This window comes from Atractosteus spatula, chromosome 20 (genome assembly GCF_055471065.1).
Source record: "Atractosteus spatula isolate fAtrSpa1 chromosome 20, fAtrSpa1.hap1, whole genome shotgun sequence".
Lineage (NCBI taxonomy): Eukaryota > Metazoa > Chordata > Actinopteri > Semionotiformes > Lepisosteidae > Atractosteus > Atractosteus spatula.
Genome location: NC_142725.1, coordinates 4,504,098 through 4,525,349, shown reverse-complemented (window position 1 = coordinate 4,525,349; position 21,252 = coordinate 4,504,098). Strand labels below are relative to the sequence as shown.

The 21,252-nt window shown below is 37.5% G+C and overlaps 1 protein-coding gene across 1 annotated transcript in view; it reads right to left on the bottom strand.

The window, feature by feature from the left end:
• Positions 1 to 21,252, bottom strand: part of epha8 (eph receptor A8) — a 269,491-nt gene that overhangs the window by 163,440 nt on the left and 84,799 nt on the right. Inside the window, exon 2 of the mRNA XM_088938005.1 lies at positions 669 to 733. Within this exon, the coding sequence (XP_088794131.1) occupies positions 669 to 733 (65 nt within the window). The remainder of the gene's footprint in view (positions 1 to 668; positions 734 to 21,252) is intronic.

Here is a 21,252-nt window from a genome sequence, read left to right as displayed (position 1 = left end):
CGCCTTTCACATTACTACCAGAACAATGATCAATTCATTATTTGATTTTAAGAAGTCAAATGATCGGAGTCGTTATTATTCCCCCCATTGGTTACACAGGAGCTACCCAACACATCATAATGAGCAAAGCACTTTGCTTTGCAAATTCATTTTCAGAAGGGGGTGAAAAGGCAACCAGAAGGGAACGATTTGGAAAAATTGAGGTACAATGTTGTTTATTCAGAATCCCACAATGTTCTCTCTTAATAGTCTAAAAACACAATGTGATCATATAGTTCCGGACATGATTTAAGTATCTTCTATAATTGAATGCTTTAGTAAAGGCTTAAATTTTTTGTTTCTTTTCTGATTATTTTTTTTTCTGCTTAATCATTGGAATGCACCTTTTAACACGTATTGTGATTGCAACCTTAAAATAAAGTTCATGCTATTCTCTTCATACATATAATTGGTTTTCTGGCTGCACAAAACAAACTTATCACCAAGTATGTATGTTCTGAAGTCATACCTATACAAGTTAAAATCAATTAATCTATCAAAGTTTTTACTTAACCAGATGTTGAGAGCATGCTGACCAAGAACTCTGGAAAATGGAAAATCTGTTCTCCACAGGCAAAAACAATGAATAAATGTATACCCAATTGCGCAAACACAGAGGGAGAACTTACCCCATGTGAAGGATATGTCAGCCAACCCCAGTCTCCTGAGACTGAAGATGTGTCAAGGAGATTCACTGCAAAAAAAAGGCATTTGTGAGCTATAGCAGTCTTACATATTCTGAAATATTCTTTATTACAAATATACTGTATTTAGCCATTTATGTGAAAGCATCAGTGGTAAAGTAGATAGGGAAAAGAATTATGACTATTAGATACCTCGGTCCACCAGACTTGTTCAAAGCTACATCATCAGACAGTTTGAAGTCATCTCTCATTCTCGGGGGCAGTCTAAAACATGACTTAAAGTAGGCTTGTCTCTTTTAAGAGTAGATGCCATCCCAGAGAGTGTTTCATCCACATCTTTCACTACTACCACACTCACGCCAGCAGGGAAGAGATCCAGGGTGGTTAAACATTCCTTCTGCAATATGTGCAATCATTATCCCAGTCTTTTTTCACATTACAGACCTAAAACACCAGACCTTGGGCTGAGGGATTAAACAGTTATCGCAGGCTGTTATGTCTGTGCTCACTTACAGAGCTTTAAACCTAGAAAATCTTTCAAATCCTAACACAAACAGAACCTAATGTTCATCAATAAGAATTTGATGGAGCACCTCACTAAAAAAAAAGTCATCAAATAATCTAAAGGTAAGTCAATGATATGCATGTTTCCTAAGAGCCAAATTATTTCAAATATTTATCTGTATTATCCCTATTTCAGTTTATGGAAGTGGATCTACCCTGTGCAGTTTGTTTTCCACACTATAGTTCAAATGACAGATGTTTGGTGTGTAATGGATTTGTAATTTGGATGTACAGTACACAATTGCTTTGTCATCTTATCTAAAAAATGCCTGGGCACTATGCGAAAGTAATAGCTTTGTACTTTGGCTATATGAAGCTAATAAATCATTAATGCTGAATCTTTGAGGTCTGTAGCCACCCAACATGTAACCACATTCAATTCTTTAGTAGCTATTAGATATTTACAGTGAGTATTCTGTTCAATCTTTTACAGAACCAGGAATCAGATATCTGGTTTTATGAAAAATATCATAAAGGAAAAGGGCAAAACGTTTCTTATAAAACACCTCATGCAAGGCTAAATCACTCCCTTATTAGATGCTAAACAAATATAATGGAATCTTTTTGCTCTACACTAAAAAAACATAGCAATAAATCCAAGAGTTTTTTGTGGCCTACTGGATATAAAAACAAAAATAAATCTTCCCAGTACTATGAGGCAGTCTTGTTCCAAAGTCCTAAGATTGGGCTCATCCATACAGTACTTAAATTACTTGTAAGTGTTCTGTAGTCTGCAAAGGATGAAGCTTCGTTTTTTTATCTATTATACCTCTATGCTATCCTTTGAATAGTGTGTGGAGTCTAATTTATCTGCATTTAGGCAATTACTTTTTCTAGTCATTATAGGTGCCTTATATAAAATAAAAGTAAAACTAAAGTAAAAGACAGTTAAGAAGCTCCTGTGAGCATGGCCAGCATTCCAAACAGCAATTTCATAAGGTCACATGTTTTGTATATTTAAATATAAATTATACAACACAGAGTCGTTAATTTGTTTCAGTATGATACTTTCAGACACCTGGAAGACGTGTTAGAACTAAAATATGGTCCTGACCCTTGATCTCATAAACCAATTTGTATCAATCAGCCTTCTTATGAGCATCTACAGTGAGCAGCTTGTACTGTACTCCTCAAAGACCACGTACTTGTACTTTTCCCTCTAGACAACGAATTCTAAATCAATGCCACAGAGCAGTAGAAAGTGCTTTAACCTGGACATGACCTTGGTTTAACTTGCCATTAAAGATCCCATGTCATATTATGAAAGAATACAGATTCATTGATAAATTCCACCTTGGGTTTGTACAGTATGGCCTAACTAAATTCCTTCCTTAATTCATTTGGTGAGTGATTACTTACATCACCTGATATTCTATGTAGTATGGATTTTGGAGAATAATGCCTGCCACATATCAAACAGGTGGGTGCTACACTTCAGTGGTGGATTAAGTGGGTCCTCTCCTATGTTTAAAGTTCTTTAGGATTCATTGGGGGTTTTGGTGGGTTTCTTTAATGCAAGTAATTGTTATACAGTAACCCTAGCATTTAATGGAAATACCCTTACAGTAAGTAACACATTTCAACATCACCAAGATGCACAGCTACAAAGACAGGTGTCATTTGATTCATCCCAGGTGATTGTCACATTTGCCAATGTTAGAACATGGTTATACAGAATAAATCAAAAGGATTGCTTCATTTTCTACAGGTGACCAGTGTTTGTGTTTGTCAGTGTACTGTACATAAAACAGTATTTAACTTTCTCCATATTTTATTACTTTTAGCATACCCTATAAATTATTACACTTTTTTGTTTACAATTCTATATTATAAGTTATCTGTAATGCTGTCCAATTCTGCATTTAAACAGAAAAGAATATTAAATTATTCATGATTATACTGCAAATATTTTGGGATTGGACCAGACAAACTCATGAAATATGCAACAGAGGGTTTTTAAGCAAAGAAACACAAAACCAAAAAAGTAACCAAAGCATCCCTCTTTTTTGGTAAATGTGAAGTATTTCCTTATTGCAAGTTACAGTATAGGACAGCTGATCAAAAGTTACAACACAAAGAAGCAGTCCTTTCTTTCCAATATCAGTAGCAGAAATCAAACAAATCCAATGTGTTTCCTGTTTTCCAGAATAATAGAAGGTACCAATCCTTCAAAAAAAAAATCTGTGGAGGATGATCAATTAAATATAGTTTCTCTTCTTTAGAGCAAAGCTGGTAACCCTACTAATCCTGTTTGAGGGCCCCAGTGAACAAATGATTCATACTTTTAGAGGAGTGGCCTGGATGATTTGTAAAAGGGTGGTTCTGAATTAAACATACAATGTACAGAAGGATATGAATTCATGAGATTACAGCTGTGTAATTAAGCTAATTGTTTTGATGATACAGTAAGTAGTGATTGTCATACAATATTTACCCATTTTCTAATCCAGGTATCCAGTATAGGGTGTGCGGGGAGCCAGAGCCTAACCTGACAAGTAACAGGTGCAAGTATACACCCGGTCCATCTCACAGCACACAAACACAAACATACACTCACACCAGGGACAATTTTTACAAAAGCCACTTAACCTACCAGTATGTCTTTGTACTGTGGGAGGAAACCTGAGCTCCTGGAGGAAACCCAAATAACACAGATAGAACATACAAACTCCATGCAGGTGGCACTTCAGGAATCAAACCTGACCACTGCATCATTGTGCTGCCCTGTGATTTGTCACATGTGTATGCTAAATATATAGCAATATCTAGAAAAGTATACAGTACGTTTTGTGATGCCACTAGGGGAGCTGCACTGAATGGGAGGTACTTTAGGAAGAGAGTCATAGATTTCTCCAAGAGTTTTGACCATATTCAGATGGTAGAATGGAGATAATGTGACCTAGAACGTCACAAAGACATCAGAAAGGTTACAAGTTATGGGTGTGTTCCCACCTTCTGGCCTATAAAATGATCCCAGTGATGACAGCGAGAGTGTGGTTCATTGCTTATTGAAGTCAAGCTGCACACAATCTACAGTGCCCTCCAGAATTGAGATGAGCAAAAAAATGTCTTTGTTGTTTATCAGCTTGATCTTACACTGAAAATATGAGAGAAATCTAACCTTTCAGTGAGGTTAAATTATTCAAAGAGCACTGCGTCTTCTTTTATAATGCTGGATGAGGTGGGAGAATACATATAGGGACCTGAAACCATTTCTCCATACAGAATCTCTCCAGATCCTTCAGAATCCTTGGTCCTCGCTTGTGGACTCTCCTCTTTGGCTCACCCCACAGGTATTCAATGGAGTTTAGGTCAGGGGACTGGAATGGCCACTGCAAAAGCTTGATTCTGTGATTAGTATACCATTTCTATATGGATTTGGAGGTATGCTTTGGATCATTGTCCTGCTGGAAGATCCAACCACGACCCAGTCTTAGCTTCCTGGCAGAGACTGGCAGCCAGGTTTTGATCTAAAATCTCCTGGTATTTGATGGAGTCCATGATGCCATGTATCCTTACAAGATTCCTAGGGCCTTTGGAAGAAAAACAGCCCCACAACATCACAGATCCACCACCATACTTCACAGTGGGGATTAGATTCTTTTATGCTTAACCTTGACTCTTTTTATGCTAAAACCACCTCTGGTGTTTGTTGGTAAAAAGCTCTATTTCTGTCTCATCTGACCATAGAACCCGGTTCCAATCAAAGTTCCAGTGATGTTTAGCGAACTCCAGGCGCTTACGTTTGTGGTTTGACGACAGCAGTGGCTTTCTTCTGGAAAGCCTTCCAAATAGTCTGTTGGCATGGAGGTGGCATCTTATTGTAGTTTTGGAGACTTGGTGACCCCAGGGTGCAACCCACTCCTGCAATTGTCCAACTGTGATCGTTGGAGAAATTTTTGCTTCTCGGACCATCTTCCTCACTGTGCGTGGGGCAAAATACACTTGCGTCCTCTTCCAGGCAGTTTCATCACAGCTCCAGTTGTTTGAAACTTCTTAATTATTGCCCTAATAGTGGAGATGAGTATTTTGAGTTGTGAAGCTATTTTTAATAGCCATTGGCTGATTTATGAAGGTCAACAACCTACAGTATTGTCTGCGTTCCTAAAGACTCAGGTGTGCTTAAAAAAGGTAAAATATGAATGGGAATATATGTCAATTAGATTTTGTTATAAGGAATTTCTACAGGTGCCAATAATTGTGTCACCTGTGTTTTTGAGAAAAATGTTTACAATTTTTTTTTCTTTGAATAATTTAACTTCACTGAAAGGTTAGGTTTCTCTCATATTTTCAGTGTAAGACCAAGCTGATAAACAACAATGACATTTTTTCATAGCCTTTTTTGCTCCTCTTTACCAAGGGTGTCAATAATTCTGGAGGGCACTGTATGTCTGTAGGTATATGGCCAGTACATGTTTGGAACATAAAGAGAGCAGACAAGAAGAAAAACGACTTTGTATTGAACTAAACTACAGAAGCACTAGAAGCCCTAAACTGAAGAAGGGCAAAGAACTAACAAAGTAAGAGAATCACCAATATCACTCTGTAAAAGAGACTGAAAGAGGACAGGAGAAGCAGAAAGATAAAATAGGTTTAGCAAGTGCCCATAGTTTTTTTTCTTTCTTTTTCCTTTCCTTTGGAGTTCAGGGCAGAAAATACAGTATAAACGTAGATGAAGAAAAGGAATAAAAGGATAATTCAATACTGAGGCCATTTTCTTTTGTTTAGAAGGCAGTCTGGAATTGTTTGGAGAAAGAAAATTTATTTTTCGACCCTTGAGAAGAGATGTACCTGTATATATATATATTATTTTTGATTCAATTAAATTATTGTTCTACTGTGTTGATTAAAAGAATTTATTTTTGATCTAAGGACTATTTTTCTGTCCCAGTCAGAGTGCCATGGATCATTCTCTTCCAGTTATTTCTTTTTATAGAAAAATACATTTTTCTAATCTTTTTTTCTTATAATTATAATTTGTCAAATGTGTGCTCTTATCTCAAGTCTCACCTACTTTTGACCTGAGAGGTGACCGCACACCCTATGACATTACAATATATTTGCTGTATAAGCAAGCCATTCACATCGTACGAGACCAGCAGACTGAGACATAGGGCATGACCTCTTGTCACCTGATTAAACGGGGAAGACAACTGGTCAGGTAACAGTCAATAACCAGGAATCAGAGGCTTCCAGTGGCTATCAATCTCTGTCCTGTAGGAAGAGGCAGAGCTTGTGATAAGCACTGCACTGAAGTGAGAAGGGAAGCAACTAACTGATTGATGAGCCCAATCAGTAGAAAGAAAGTGCAAAGAAAAGGAAAGTTTATTTTGCTTATCTACCTGGTTATTGGTAGAGAGGATATACAGAGGGGGTATAGGTGGATCTCAGACAAAGCTAAGGTTGCACTTAGCTTTTTTTCTCTCCCTGTATAAATGAAAAGATAGTTTTATCTTATGGCTGTGTTTGTGTCTGTTTTCCTGAATCCCACCTGTTAAAAGATAACCACTATCACATCACACCCCTGTTGCTCTCATTATGTATATTATAAGTATTAGTGCCATCTAATCCTGGAAATATATTCCAAAATGGTTGGATTTTGGTGAATAGAAGACTAATTCACATATTTGATCACTATTAAAAGGCTTGGAATTTCTTGACTGGAAGATCAATAAGTCAATCAGCTTCCAGCAAATAAATAACATTATAAGATACTGCTATTCAAGATATTCAAACTCTATGTAAACGTCTACAATGATGTATAATGCAGAGTTCTATCTCTTCTAATCAGTACCTTAAAGCTGAATAGTTCCTGTTCGAGATTTGTTGCAAAAAACACAAAACAAATCTCTTCTCTTTGAGTGAAATACTTTTTTTGCCTTGTCCTACAAGGCGAGACTGTCTTAGCTTCTTCAAGTATATTAAAAGACAAAAGGGGGAAACCATAACCAAATCTATTGATGAAGAGCTGTTTTTTTTCTGGTAAAGGTCACAGCATTTGTACATATTCACTCATTATCCAAATGTTTAGTAAATCCCAGTCAACATAATGGATTATTTTAGTGTGAGGCAATGAGTGATTGGCTTTAGGAATATGGGCCAGACATCTGTTCCTTTCCCTGGCCAGAATAATTTTCAGATCTCAAACAATATTGAAAACTGGTAGAACCGGTAGAATGTGCATTTCAGTTGCACACACCATTAACCTCATCACAAACTCACTTAAGGCAACAGAAGAAGGGAATGGGTTTGGGCTGCAAAATATTTTGAGATTTTGTGAAAAGCATGTCACATTCTGCTCAAGCTGTTCTGGTTGCTCACAGGAACCAAATGCATAACTCAGTAGGGGTGCCTAATTTTTTGGCCTGGGATTTTACATTGTCACAAACCTGCCTTGTAAGCAACTGCAGAGGAGAAGGAGAGAAAGCTTTAAAAGCGACATGTTAGCTAAAAGGAAACAGCTGCATCTGGTTCTTTTTAAACACTGTCCTTTCAAGGACAAGGCTGCCCACCTTTGTTGACATGCAAATGTTACATCCATGCACGTACAGGCAGCAGGATGAGTACACATACTGTAACACAACACACTTTCGCACAATTGCTTTCAGTAAAACCTGTTCTCTAATCAATAACACAGTAAAGGTCTGCCTGTCAGTTAAAGATAAGTCCAGTGTGTGTAACCCACAGCTGTAGGTACAGACAAAAGAGTCATGCAGTGCTGCCATAATAACTTCATTACAGTTTATAGATAGCCACTTTTACCATTTTATTTCTGCCCGATTTCCAATATACTGGATCTCAGCTATCTCTCAGCACTATTGCTATATGGTGTAATGTGTTTTATGACCGTTGGGAGCCCTTCGATCTCCCTGCCAATCCACATCCTTGAGGAAAGATGTGTCAGTATTATGCAGAGAGGCATATTAACCTGACCCAGTTTTTAAGCCCAGGGACTGAGAGGGCTATTTTACATTCGCTACAGCTTGCTGTCTCAAAAATGGGCAAATGAAGATTGTTGGAACCCCTGTAATCAATGTCCAGGAAACTAGACTGACCACACTTCTGCAGTATCTACCAGAATGTTTCAACTCTATGTCTGGAAAGAGCAACAACAAGGTGTTTTTCATACACCATTACACCTTGCAGTTCCAATAGCATTTAAGTTTTTAAGGGTGCACCAAGGAGAAACCCTATGATATTCAAAACAACAGAGGCATACAGATTATACAAGTTCACTAACTTGCTGCTATCTTTTTCTGTCATTCCTTCTATAAAACAGAGGTTTGTTGTGTCTTCTTTTAAGAGAAGGTACAATAGATGAAACAAGGAAAATGACAAAAGTAGCCACAATATTGATACAAAGTTAACCAATGAACAATGATGCTATAAATGAGTAATTATTGTGTTAAATATGTTGATAATGTAGGGAGACAACTTTTTTGTTGTTGTTTTTGTTTGTTTGAGGTGAAAAACAATGTTTTATTTTTAGTTTCTAAAATAAAAATTAATTTTATTTATGATGTTTTAAGAAATAAAGTATATATTTTCACAACATACAGTATTATAGCTCCTATCAGCTTTGAAGTTTTATTATTTGAATATGCAGGTGACATGTACTGTACATAGTAATGAATTTCAGACTAAACAGAACCGCTTTTGTGATGTAGTGTAATAGCAAGGAAAATGTGTCTTCTTCCAAAGGAAGCAAACACAAACAGCATTCTTGTATTTTGCAATTTTCGATACTGTATGTAAGTTTCTGAAGTCAACAGTAACTGCAAATGAGGCACACAGTGTAATTATTAACACTGGAATCAAACCTCTGTATACTGTATACAGTACATATGATTACTTTTGAGGTTATAGCTAAAAGCATGGTTACATAGATAGGACTGGAATGCTGCAATATATTCAAATTAAACTACCTCACCGATATTCCAGCAATGATCCTTTGAGTATACACAGGTTGGACTGAACAGTAAATAGGATGTTTTGCAAACTGCATAGTACACCTTAATATGTCATGCAGTGAAACAATAAAGATAAAGATTAATAGCAAGATACATAATGAGCAACTGTAGTGATTAGGTGCTGGGTGCAATACAACATTCTTGACCAGTAAGTCTACAACAGAATAGTGAGAAGAGAGTAGAATAAAAAGTAGATGTGATCGGTCTGATGCAACAGGCTGTGTAGTGCAATGCTGGTGAAAATGTTTCATGGTCAGAAGAACAGACAAAGGTACGCTTTGTAGTTAGTACCATACGTTACGCAATTATAATGCCCTCTGCTGTTACAGTTTATATTACATCTTTTTTTCCGAAACACAAAGGAATGTAGAGAATGGAAAACACTGACTGTCAACAGTTGTAATTTTGCAATTCAATTTACCGCAAAAGTTATTTGAAAAGATTCCTTATTTCAAAAAATGCACTCTTAGTTAGGATCCTTATACAGTGTACTGCTAAGGACATCTTAACTGAGAAACACAAATGCACAAACATTCAAACATGACACGGTTACATGACTTTCTAAAGAACACACATCAAATAACAAAATTTCAGATGTCCTGCACTTTCTAAGAAAATGTGTTTTAATTATACAGATTCAAACACTAACCACATTTGTAGTCCTTTGTGCTGTGCTAATATACTCGTGCTGGTAAGGGGCAGTAGGTCAGAATGAGCAACAGATGGCAAGCGATTGGCCCCCTCCCACTCTCTCTGGGTATCATTCCCCACTGCGCTGGAACGATACGGCAGAGCCAATAGAACAAGGTCACAAAGACGTGTCATAGTCGTGCTTTTTGCAGTTTAGCACTTTTCTTATTTTCCTTCTTTGTCCCTCAGAAACACTGGTTCCACACAGTGAGTTCTTTCTTAAATATATTTCAGGCTTCAGGCTTAGGGGAAAGGTTGTGTTTGTTCTTCAAGCAAATATGCAGAATAGATTTGATGGAGTAGCTGCAATTCTCATATCTGTATTAAAGCAACAGACATCTGTGATATGCTAAATGCAACCACTACTACCACTAACAGGAATGAAAGTGAGAGTGAGAAAGAATAAGAATACAGTAAGTGAGCAACAAACAGCCTCACCTGAACATAGCGTACAGGGTAGAGATTGTAAACATGAAGGTGTTCAGAGATGTACTGTTTGAGGACTCAGACTATTCAGAGCCTTATAAGCCAGTAACAAGTTTCAATTATATTGAACCCTTAACTTTATAGGCACCCAGTGTAGAAATTTAAGTGTAGGACTGATGTGCTGCCAGGGGCTGGAACGAGTTAGAAATTGAACTGCAGAGCTCTGGAGAAGTTAGGGAACCCATAGAGTTGCAGAAACCAAGCCTTATGAATGCAGTGCTGAATGAATCAAGCAATCAGCATTGGATGCTGGTAGAATGCTTGGTAGAAATTGTTTAATACGAGCAATGTTTCTAAGGTGAAAAAAGAGGCCTTAATAAAAAAGCCAAAAAGAAGATGATCAAATGTGACTCCTAGATTCCTATTAGAGTGTAGCTCCCCAACCTTTCCAGCTAACATTTGCTGCCCAACAGTAAAATTCTGTTTTGTCACTTTTTAACTTCAAGAAATTTGATGTCAACCAGTGCTTGATGTCACATATGTACGTAAATATGTGATACATAAAGACAACACAAGGTTTTGCAAGACTTGGGGAAATGATCTTATATCAAGTATAAAAAATAGATCTATTTAATGAATTGGAAACCATGCTGACAGAAAATGGTAATGTTTATAAAATAAAAGAAGCGAGAATTAAAGTTTTTTCTTTTACCAGACTTTGGTAATAGAGAAAATGGGGGGTTAACAAATTAAAGAAAAAATAGTAGTGAGGACTCCTATCACACATGCAAAATATATTCCACTTCACAAAGAAATAACAATATTATGCTCAGTAAATTCGTTGCACGCCAAATAACACCCCCATTTTTACGGATCACTCAGTTATAACGGGCTCTAATTTGGTGCAAATTTATTGCAATATCTGTATTGTGTGCTTAATATGCAGGGAGAGGCTCCATTTTATCTTAATGCAGTGCGAAGTGAGGGAACCATGGAGAAGTGTCCTTCTCCAACAAGATTCAATTGCTGATTGGACTCAGAAGGACCCCACAGCTCTCAATCAGCTCATGAGAACACATACTGTATAGTCAACAGCACCAACACTAATCTGAGTTCATACATGGCATGAACGATAAACCACTTCATTTATAAAACAATATGTAAATCATAGTACAATATTCATAACATCGGTCTCTGACCCACTGAATGATAAAGCAGGATTCAGGTAAATCTTTAATCAGATGGGGAAGCAAACTGTTGTCCTAGGAAGATTGCCTTCAATATAGTGGTCTGTGCACAAAAGGTTACCAGTACAAGTGCATCCAAGTACACAGTGTTTTGGTTTTTGAATTTCACTATAAGCCAGTTTGAATAACTTGCAAAAAAAACCAAATAGATAAACAATGTGGATCAAAGCATACCTTACAGATTAAACATATAGTACTCACACCTGTTTTTGTGTTAAACAAACTCACATCTATTATTATGATAAAAAAATCCTACAGTTCACCCTTTACAAAACAAGATAGAGGTATGGCCACACTGATGCAGAACCACCAATTGTGAAGGTGTGTGATTACCATCACTAATACACAGCGTCACCTAATAACACCCTACACTACACTACTGTCACGATTATAGTCCCCCCTCCTTAAGGGTGCTCCAGCCCTTTCACTAAGACTTTATTCTCTGCACCTGTTCCCTATTCCCAGCCCACCTTAAAAGCCAGGCGCTGACGCTCATCCGGGCTCTGCATCTGATTTCCATATCGTGCGAGTCCGGGACCTGGAAGCGCCTGGTCCCGTTAAGGTTTTAACCTCTGTTCCCGTTCCTGTTCCCCGTCCGCCGGTTCCGACCCGGCCTTCGTGGTTTTTAATTCCTTCCTCTGATGGATCTCCTGGTTTTGGACTTACCTTCATGTTTTGGATACTCTATGGATTACTCTTTGGGATTGTTCGCCTCGGCCACGCCACGTCTCCCCCGTGCACCAGCGCACCTTGGACACGCCCCCTTGTCTTCAGCCCCGTTTTCCTGCATGACTTTTCCCTAGTGTTCCCCCACTCCGTCGGACTGTGTCGTCCGCATAGGGTCCGGAAAGAACTGTTCGTTACAGAATGCAGAGCCAACACCTGGACCCCGCGGACGGCACCCTGGCAGCCTGGATTCCATCAGTTTTTTTTTTTTTTTCTCCCCTTTTTTTTCTTAGGGCTTCGGAGCCGCCCTGAAAAGGAGGGGCGTACTGTCACGATTATAGTCCCCCCTCCTTAAGGGTGCTCCAGCCCTTTCACTAAGACTTTATTCTCTGCACCTGTTCCCTATTCCCAGCCCACCTTAAAAGCCAGGCGCTGACGCTCATCCGGGCTCTGCATCTGATTTCCATATCGTGCGAGTCCGGGACCTGGAAGCGCCTGGTCCCGTTAAGGTTTTAACCTCTGTTCCCGTTCCTGTTCCCCGTCCGCCGGTTCCGACCCGGCCTTCGTGGTTTTTAATTCCTTCCTCTGATGGATCTCCTGGTTTTGGACTTACCTTCATGTTTTGGATACTCTATGGATTACTCTTTGGGATTGTTCGCCTCGGCCACGCCACGCCTCCCCCGTGCACCAGCGCACCTTGGACACGCCCCCTTGTCTTCAGCCCCGTTTTCCTGCATGACTTTTCCCTAGTGTTCCCCCACTCCGTCGGACTGTGTCGTCCGCATAGGGTCCGGAAAGAACTGTTCGTTACAACTACTATGTACGTCACCCTACACTACTATAAATACTGTACATAACTTAAGGGTTTGTGAGAGCTGACCATTCTGCCCATCTTGGTTAATTTGGTTGCTGATAGTGGCTCCAGAATTTCATCCAAACATTTAATTTGCTAGCTTATGAATTGAGAGTTTGTTCCAGAAAACCACTACACCTTGCTGAAATAAAACCTGTATATTTTTAATCCAAAAAGTGTTTGTGCTCAACATTCACTTATGTCCATTAATATCTTTTGATTCTGACAATATTGTTCAATATTTTCAATACCTGAATCGGACTAAACTGAATGCATTCTTTTAACTCGTCCATGTATGATAGTACTTTGAGGTCATGGTTCTTCTTAATTTTTTGCAGCTCTTTTTATTTTTTTTTATAGCACACTGATAAAACAGAACACAATTGCAGATGAAGTCTTACCACTCCTTTGCATAGGTTAAACATGACTTTCCTAAATTTTTATTCATATCTTCAGCTGCATATCCAATTTTTTTTGTAAACTTTTCCTCATTGTTTTATTTCCCTCAGTTTTCTTTACTATTGTTAAAGACATGAGATTTAAAACCACATCTCAAAACCCATTCTAAAGGGTACGTTGGAATTTTATGTACTGTAGTTGTTACGTTGTTTTTATCTAGTATTATCAGCATTTTCATGGATTTTGTATGCTTCTGTTTGTAGCTTGTATCCGTGTTGGCTATCAGTTTTTCCATGGACCATCTCCAAAAGGAAAGTTGGAGCTTTTTATTATGTATCAGCACAATGTCTTACAGTAGAGTGAGAATTCTATACATGGATGTCTCTTGAGTGTAGGTTATACTGTCTTTCTGACTTGCCTTCTGGCTCCAAATCTCCTGACTGAATTTCTCCTGTGGAATTTCATCCTGGCCACTAACATTTAATATTGTTACAGTGTAAATACATGTTTTTCTTCAATGGGATTGTTAAAATGCAAATAGTATTTTAGCTATTTTCACTCTTTTTATAGACCTAGAGCTTACAGTTCTAGAAGACACACACACCAGTTTGAACTATAGATTCGATGGCATTGCAGTTGCTTTACAGTTTACTGCTATGCATTTTGAATGAATGCATGGATATCATGATCCTTGAGTATGCTTTTGTCTACTATTTCCCTTTGCTGATGATGTGTTTCCCTGGGATTTCTATGCTGACATTAACTAAGACACAGTTGCTCATAAAATATCAGCAAGCTACAGTATCTTGGTTACTGAAGCTCCTGTCAAATATGCCCCAACAATCACCTCTCATTAAAAGTCTGAGGTTTCCTTATTCAGCCATGAGAGCTATAATTATAAGCACCCAGGCCTGTTCAGAATTTTTATATATGACCTTAAGCATGCCGGAATGTTATTTCCTTAAGTAACTCTTGAGCCACACCTGTGTGGAAGTCCTTGATTTCAGTATACTTGGTGTTTACCTTTGTGTTTTCTGTTTTGTGTCCACTGGGGCAACATTAACTGTACAGAAAAAACAGCATGTTTTTAATTTTCTGTGGAATACAATGTGAGAACACTGCTAATAAAATGTTATAAAGCATGGAAATTCAATTAAATCAATCTTATTTGACAAAAAGCACTCTAATCATTGTTATTTGTAAAAATCAATGTATGAAAACTGCACAGTGTTGTCATAACTGTACACAAGGCAGAGTTGCACTTCACTTATCTGATCTCTTTTAGGCAAGCCAAATTCTTCTGCCCAGATGTAGTTTGGGGGCAAAATTAGCCCAGTTTGACCTAGTTTTCTTCTACTGTACAGCACTATCAAGCATTGTCATTACAAATTATACCCTCTTAAGTTGTCAGTGTGTGAAGTTGGAAATTTCAACCAGTTGGAAATTAACCAGTGAGGCATTTAAGACTTCTGTAAGCTAAATACCTACAATTCTAGCAAAGGTCCTACCAGTTCATTTCTACATTTAACTCTTTTTAGTGCATCCTCCCTTCCTGCAATTCACAGCAGCTGGTTTATACATACTGTAAGTTGTTTCCTGAATTTAAATGAATTAAAACACTAGTTTAGCAACTGCCTGCCATAGAATAAATCCACAGTTATTTTCCCGTTCAAAAATGTACAGTGCAACAGTAGAGATGTGTAATTCTTTGAGAACAGCAGAGGAAAAACTTATAGTTTTCAAACGCTGCTACTTTGTCAAGTTGTTTCATGTGCAAGCTCAGGTGTATTTATCTTTGTGACAAGCAACTCCAGGAGGTCATCAGGTGACAGGCTTGCTGGTGTCCATTAATAAAATTTCAAGGAAAAGAAAATCAAAATGCAGGCAGGTTGAGAATAGAGAGGCTGTTGTATGGAAGGGGAAATCAAACTGATTTCCCAGGACATCCCCCCCTCTCTGCTTTACCTTGTGTTGTCCAAAATGTATTTGCTGTTTCTGCCCACTCAGACTATCCACAGAGGTACCGATGTATCCAATCATGACTTGACCAGGGACAAGTACAGTCCTGAGGAGCTCAGCAAGTGCAATATTAGAGCCAGTTGGCAGAGGCGAAGCGTTATTTCTCTGGTGGCTGTGATAAAATATCATCCATTGACACTGGAGTGAGGAAAAAAAGTGCACTGCCTCTAGCCTTGGAAAGAGTAACAGAATGCATCAACAAACTCTTGACTGACACTTGAACTGAAAAAAGTCTTCGTAAAGCTGAAAACACTCTCCTCTACCAACATCCATGGCTTTCTAAAAGTATATCCCATGCTTGAAAGGAATTGTGGAAATCTCTTTAAAATCATCTCATTTACTTAATAATTTTGTCCCTGAATGGAAATGAAGTTCACTGTTGAAAGGTGTCCCTTGTGGCAAGCTCTGTGTCACATCTGTTCAATCATTGCAATTTCAGGATTTGGTGAACTTAAATGATACTTGTTCATCCATTTTATTTCATTACAATTTGAATCAAAGTCATGCTGCCTGGAGGATATACTGTATGTCTCTCACTCTCTCTGTCAGTCATAATTAAGGGGTCACCTGGACAATCATCAAAATACAGCAAAGAATTGAAGAAGGAGCAAAACTATTCACTCAGGAAATACTGTAATATGTTAACCTTATCCTAACTAAGCACTGAAAGGGATATTTTGTAGACTTTTTTCATTGTAAACTTCTGGAAAGTGTGCCTGTGTTGTTGGCATGGAATTCTTAGCAGGATCAATGGACTCAACTAAGCAGCCATGGCTTAGACATGACTTAGCCATTAAGAACATGGTGATGTGGTGATTTGAAGATTAATGAGGAGACTGAGAAAAAATTGTAGAGCAATGGATGAGCAAAGTATAAAAATAATTAGATGTATAAATAAAACCGGTAAATGATCAGCATTATGTTCAGAAGAAAATCCTTTAACCAGCTTCTTAAGGTTAACACTTATCAGAGTCTAAAACAAACTTGACTCTAAGATAAAGGAGTCCCTCTTTTATAACCCAAGTATGCTATGACACAGTGCTGACCAGAATGGTGTAGCAGTTGTAGGAAACGAGAGAGTGAATTGACACACTGGGCTCTGGGAAGTCAGAAAGCAGACTGGCAAAAGTGAAACAGAAACAGTGAAACGCACTGAAAGAGGAAGAAAGGTGAAAGTCAGTCTGTGACAAAGGCCAAATCTAGGAGACATAGCCAAAATAGCAAGCAGGGTTGGAAGTAAATGTGCCAAGAAAAATCTGGGTGCAGGGTTGCGAGCACAAGCAAGGCTCTGTGTACAATGAAGCAAAGCTAAGAATAAGTGAGAGACTCAAAAGGAAGAAACTTGATGACTGAGCACAGGACGGGCTGAGGCAGGACTAAAATGCCTGATGTTAACAAGATACAGTACGTACCCATTAATTAGGAGCAGGTGGAACTGATAAATGTCTGTATCTTTTTCTTATGGCACTAGTAGATGTTTTAGCCCATGTGGAGATGCGGTTGGCTGCCATAGCATCATGAGTGTAAACCTGCATTTAAATGGGTATTATAAAGAAAGGCTGACCTCTCCCAATAAGAGTATAGCACACAGAAAAAAACTAAAGCATTTACATATACAGCCATTCAAAATGCATGTATAACCCCGTACCACATGCAATTACCCACTGTTCACTGCGTTGTACCGTGGAACGTGATTTGGCTGGCCAAAATGACCGACAGTCACAACGTTTCAGCAGTGGGGCCTTCTTCAAGTGTGAGCAACCTGAAGAAGGCCCCACGGCCGAAACATTGTGTTTTCTTTCTTCTCTTTTCAGCATGGAATAAACCTATTACTTCTTCTAAAAAGTATGCTTGTGTTTATTGCGATAATGAGCGTATTTGCAGAAAAGGTTAAAACATTATAACTTTTTACAAAGTATATAAACTTAATATAGTCAGAAGGAGCACGTAAAAACTACAATACCAGCCAAATACAGTTTACATAATATGTTTATGTTCCTAAATTAATATCGTTTATGAGCATGTGAAAGACATGGTGAATCGGAGATTCTCAAAACCTACTTTGTATGATTGGAAACGATTACGTGATTGGATCAACGAAATGTTGTGGTGTTACTTTTTGTCAATGAAAAAATAAACTATTTTCATGTTGCAACAGTTAAACTGATGCAGACGGTTACAAAGAATACGGTAATACTTTGTGGTTACAGCCTGTCCATTCATTATTAATACTATTAGTAATATCTTTCGTAAAGACTTCGATGCATAAAATATTTCTGCATAATTAAAATATTTATGATGAAGGTGAAAGGTTGTATACTTTTGTCCAACTGAGCAATCTTGCCTTTATGAAATAAACCGACTTTTTAATGTTTAATGATTAACATGATGTAATACACAGTTTAAAATTATTAAAAGTCTAAAGAGTATTCAACTTAAATTCTTAATTGGAAAAGATTGTCCCTCAGCAGTGATTCCTCACTGGAATTCAAAACCAGGCGACAATGCTGTACATGAGACGTTAAGCTTTATTAGCTCCACCTGGCGGTTTTACAAGGTCTTACAAGGTGCTTCAGGACTCTATTATCATAATCTAATTTACATGCAGTATAATGCGCCACGTCCGCGCATTTTACCACAGCATACCTCGCTCATTTTTAATGGCTGCACGTGTACATGTTTACTCCTAGTGATGGTAAAACAGATTAACAGCAAAGTAAATAACAAATTTATTAATAAAATTTTATTAATAAATTAACCATGGAAGATATGACAGTTAAAGTGACAATGTACATTTTTTTTACATTCTATATAACAGCTTTCACATAAAAGGCAGGAACCCTTGCAGTTTGTTTTTACAGAATGGGGTTGCTTTCCCATTGTCAGCAATCAATCAGTTGCTTATCATTCAAAATGATCTAAAATACATTTATACTGTTCTGTTTGAACTCCTCCCTTTCACTGTCCTGTCAGTCTTATCCCACAACATTTCAAAATAATTTGGTTGTAGTCTGGCTGTTGTTTAATGTTGAAGAACAGAAAGATCCTCAATAATATACTTTTTGGTTGTTCTTTATGACATTACAGTAAGAGTGGAAGGGCATTGTGCTTCTCAATATCAGAAATATATAGTTTCAACTCTTAAAAAGAGATTAACCTATTTATTATGAAAGAAATATGATGTACACACAAATAAAAGGTAAGAAGTCTATATTATCAGATTTCCTACAGTTTACAATTTCTTCCAAGTTTGGGTAGGCCTAAACCACAATGCAGAGACAGCAAAAAAGCAGCTTCCCTCAGCACTGAATGTTCAAAGGGGTTAGATGAACACAGAGTTGAGCTGTGTGGCATAAAGAATGTTCACTGCAGCACAAAACACAAGAGTGAAAAAGAAAAATAAACAAAGATGGCCTAGATTTTTATTTACCTCTCAATAACCTCTTTTGAATTCTACTTTTAAAAAGTTGCCACACGGAAACAACAAAAAAAATCAAGCACCAGAATAATGTAACATATATTTAGGACCTTTCATTTTCTATTTATTTCCTGCTAGTCTATAGGCCCTAAAAGTATTTTATGATGTACAGAATAGTATAATTGTATTTTTTCCCATCTGTTTTCAAATCCCCATTTTCTGTTATAATTCCTCTTGAATGTTCTTTTTTTTATTTGAAAAAAATCACAAATCGGAAAATGTTTTCAGTTATTTGTGACTCAGCAGTATGAATACACCAGCAGATCACATGCTCTTCTGCCAATTCCATCTGTCAGAGTTGTTCAGCATCTAATGTACTGTGAGATCTATGGTGTCTTGGAGCTAGAATCAACGGGAGGACCAGAACATTGCTTACTGACTTTACAGCAAGCCTGCAGGTGTCCAGCAAGTCCCAGGAGTCACTGTTGCACAATTAAAGGCCTGGCTGAGAAAGGACCACCCACCACACCAGTGTGCTTGGAAAATTCCAGTCACAGTCAGTTAATGACTTGGCCCAAACTGAAACGGGCAATGTCAAGACCGTTGAGCATGGACTGTACTCCATTAAGAATTACTTATAGTACATGTTGTTTGCCAGTGTTCTCATAATTCAGAAGTAGGAGATTTTACTACCACAGTCACTACTAACACTCATTAGGCTGGGCAGGAAATGGCAAATTAAAAAAATAGAAGGAGCTGCAACTTAGCATCACATGTACAAAGAGCTCAGTAACTATTTGTTTACTCTTTACTTGCCTCAAAACCCCAAAACCTCATTTATGACATAAAGCAAAAACAATTGAATCTAACCATGCTTAAAGAATTCTCTTACATTTTAAATAAAGTAGAAAACATCTCAGACATCTAAAAATTAAAAATTATAATTAAATGGTATTACTTATCTTTTTGTTTTCTACTCATATACTGTACTGTAGCTAAATTTGATTCTTATAGCACCTTCCCATGTTCTAGAAAATGCTAAGACTTTTTAAAATCATTAATACAGCAACTAATTGCCAAAATGGCACTTGCTCAAATGTTTTTCTTTAAAATTATTTTTTTTACAAAAAGAAGCATATTTTCAGGTACCCCCAAGGGAAGAAGAAGACAAAAAATAATTTCCCTGGGTATACATGAGGGAATAGTTTTGAGTTCTGCAAATTCTAAAAAAAGGATTAACAGCTTGCAAAATAAAAAAAAAAAACACTGAACCCACACAACTGAGCAATGATCAGAATTGTTTTTCACAAATTGTTATTGAAATGAAACATACAATGTATAAAAAATAGAATGGTTGCCTCACTGTAGGGGAAAGGGGGCTAATTAATTAAATTCTGAAGACAAGAAAAGCATTCTGTCAAGTGTTTTGCACTAGCAGAATATTCCATAGTTTACCTGTAATTACTTAAATGAAACCCATTTGTGAAAATGAATGCAATGAAGTGTGATTTCAGAATATCTCACTCTTTACACACCGTCAGAAAATATTTTTTATTGCAGTTAAACATGAGAAGAGATGCTGTTATACCTGAATATTGATGGTACACTGGTAATCACCACCTGTTAGGATATGTCAAGATCTCGGCATCATAGACACTAGTCACATCTGAAAACATTCATCACATACACTGAAAGTATTCTATCACAGAACAGTCCCAAACACCACTGGTGCAAATACTGTATGACAGAGTAAATAAGGACCAATTTTTATTGGAAACCACCAGTGTGACATTCTATGTCTAAGGTACAGTAAGCGCTAGATGATTAGAGGAATAGAACGTTTTGTCCCAGACTGCATCTTAATTAAGAACAGCCATGCAAACGTAACTAATAAAGGATTCATTCTAGAAGAAAAAGGGAAGTCATAGACAAAGTTGCTACACTTTTGGGTAGCTGTTGAAAGAACTAATGAACAGGCAGCTAAATTGGCAGTGCACAAATGGGGCTGAATGTCCAGAAAGCAACATTAAGGCCCTCAAAAAATAGGAATTCAAGGATTTGTTTTCACTTGTACACTGTTTATGGAGAACATGTAGGCACTGTTCTCCATAAAAAGACATTCAGAGTAGACAGGAGTTGCCTACTTAGACCCTTATAAGATTCTTAGACAGTGAGACCTTAAATCTCAGGGTGAGGTTGGTGGTAAAAAAGAGGAAAATATTCTGTTTTGGACAAAAGCTAAAAAATATACTTTAATTTAGCAGCAGACTTGTTTCCATGTGAGCACGCCAGTAAAAAGACTGACCTAAACGGAATC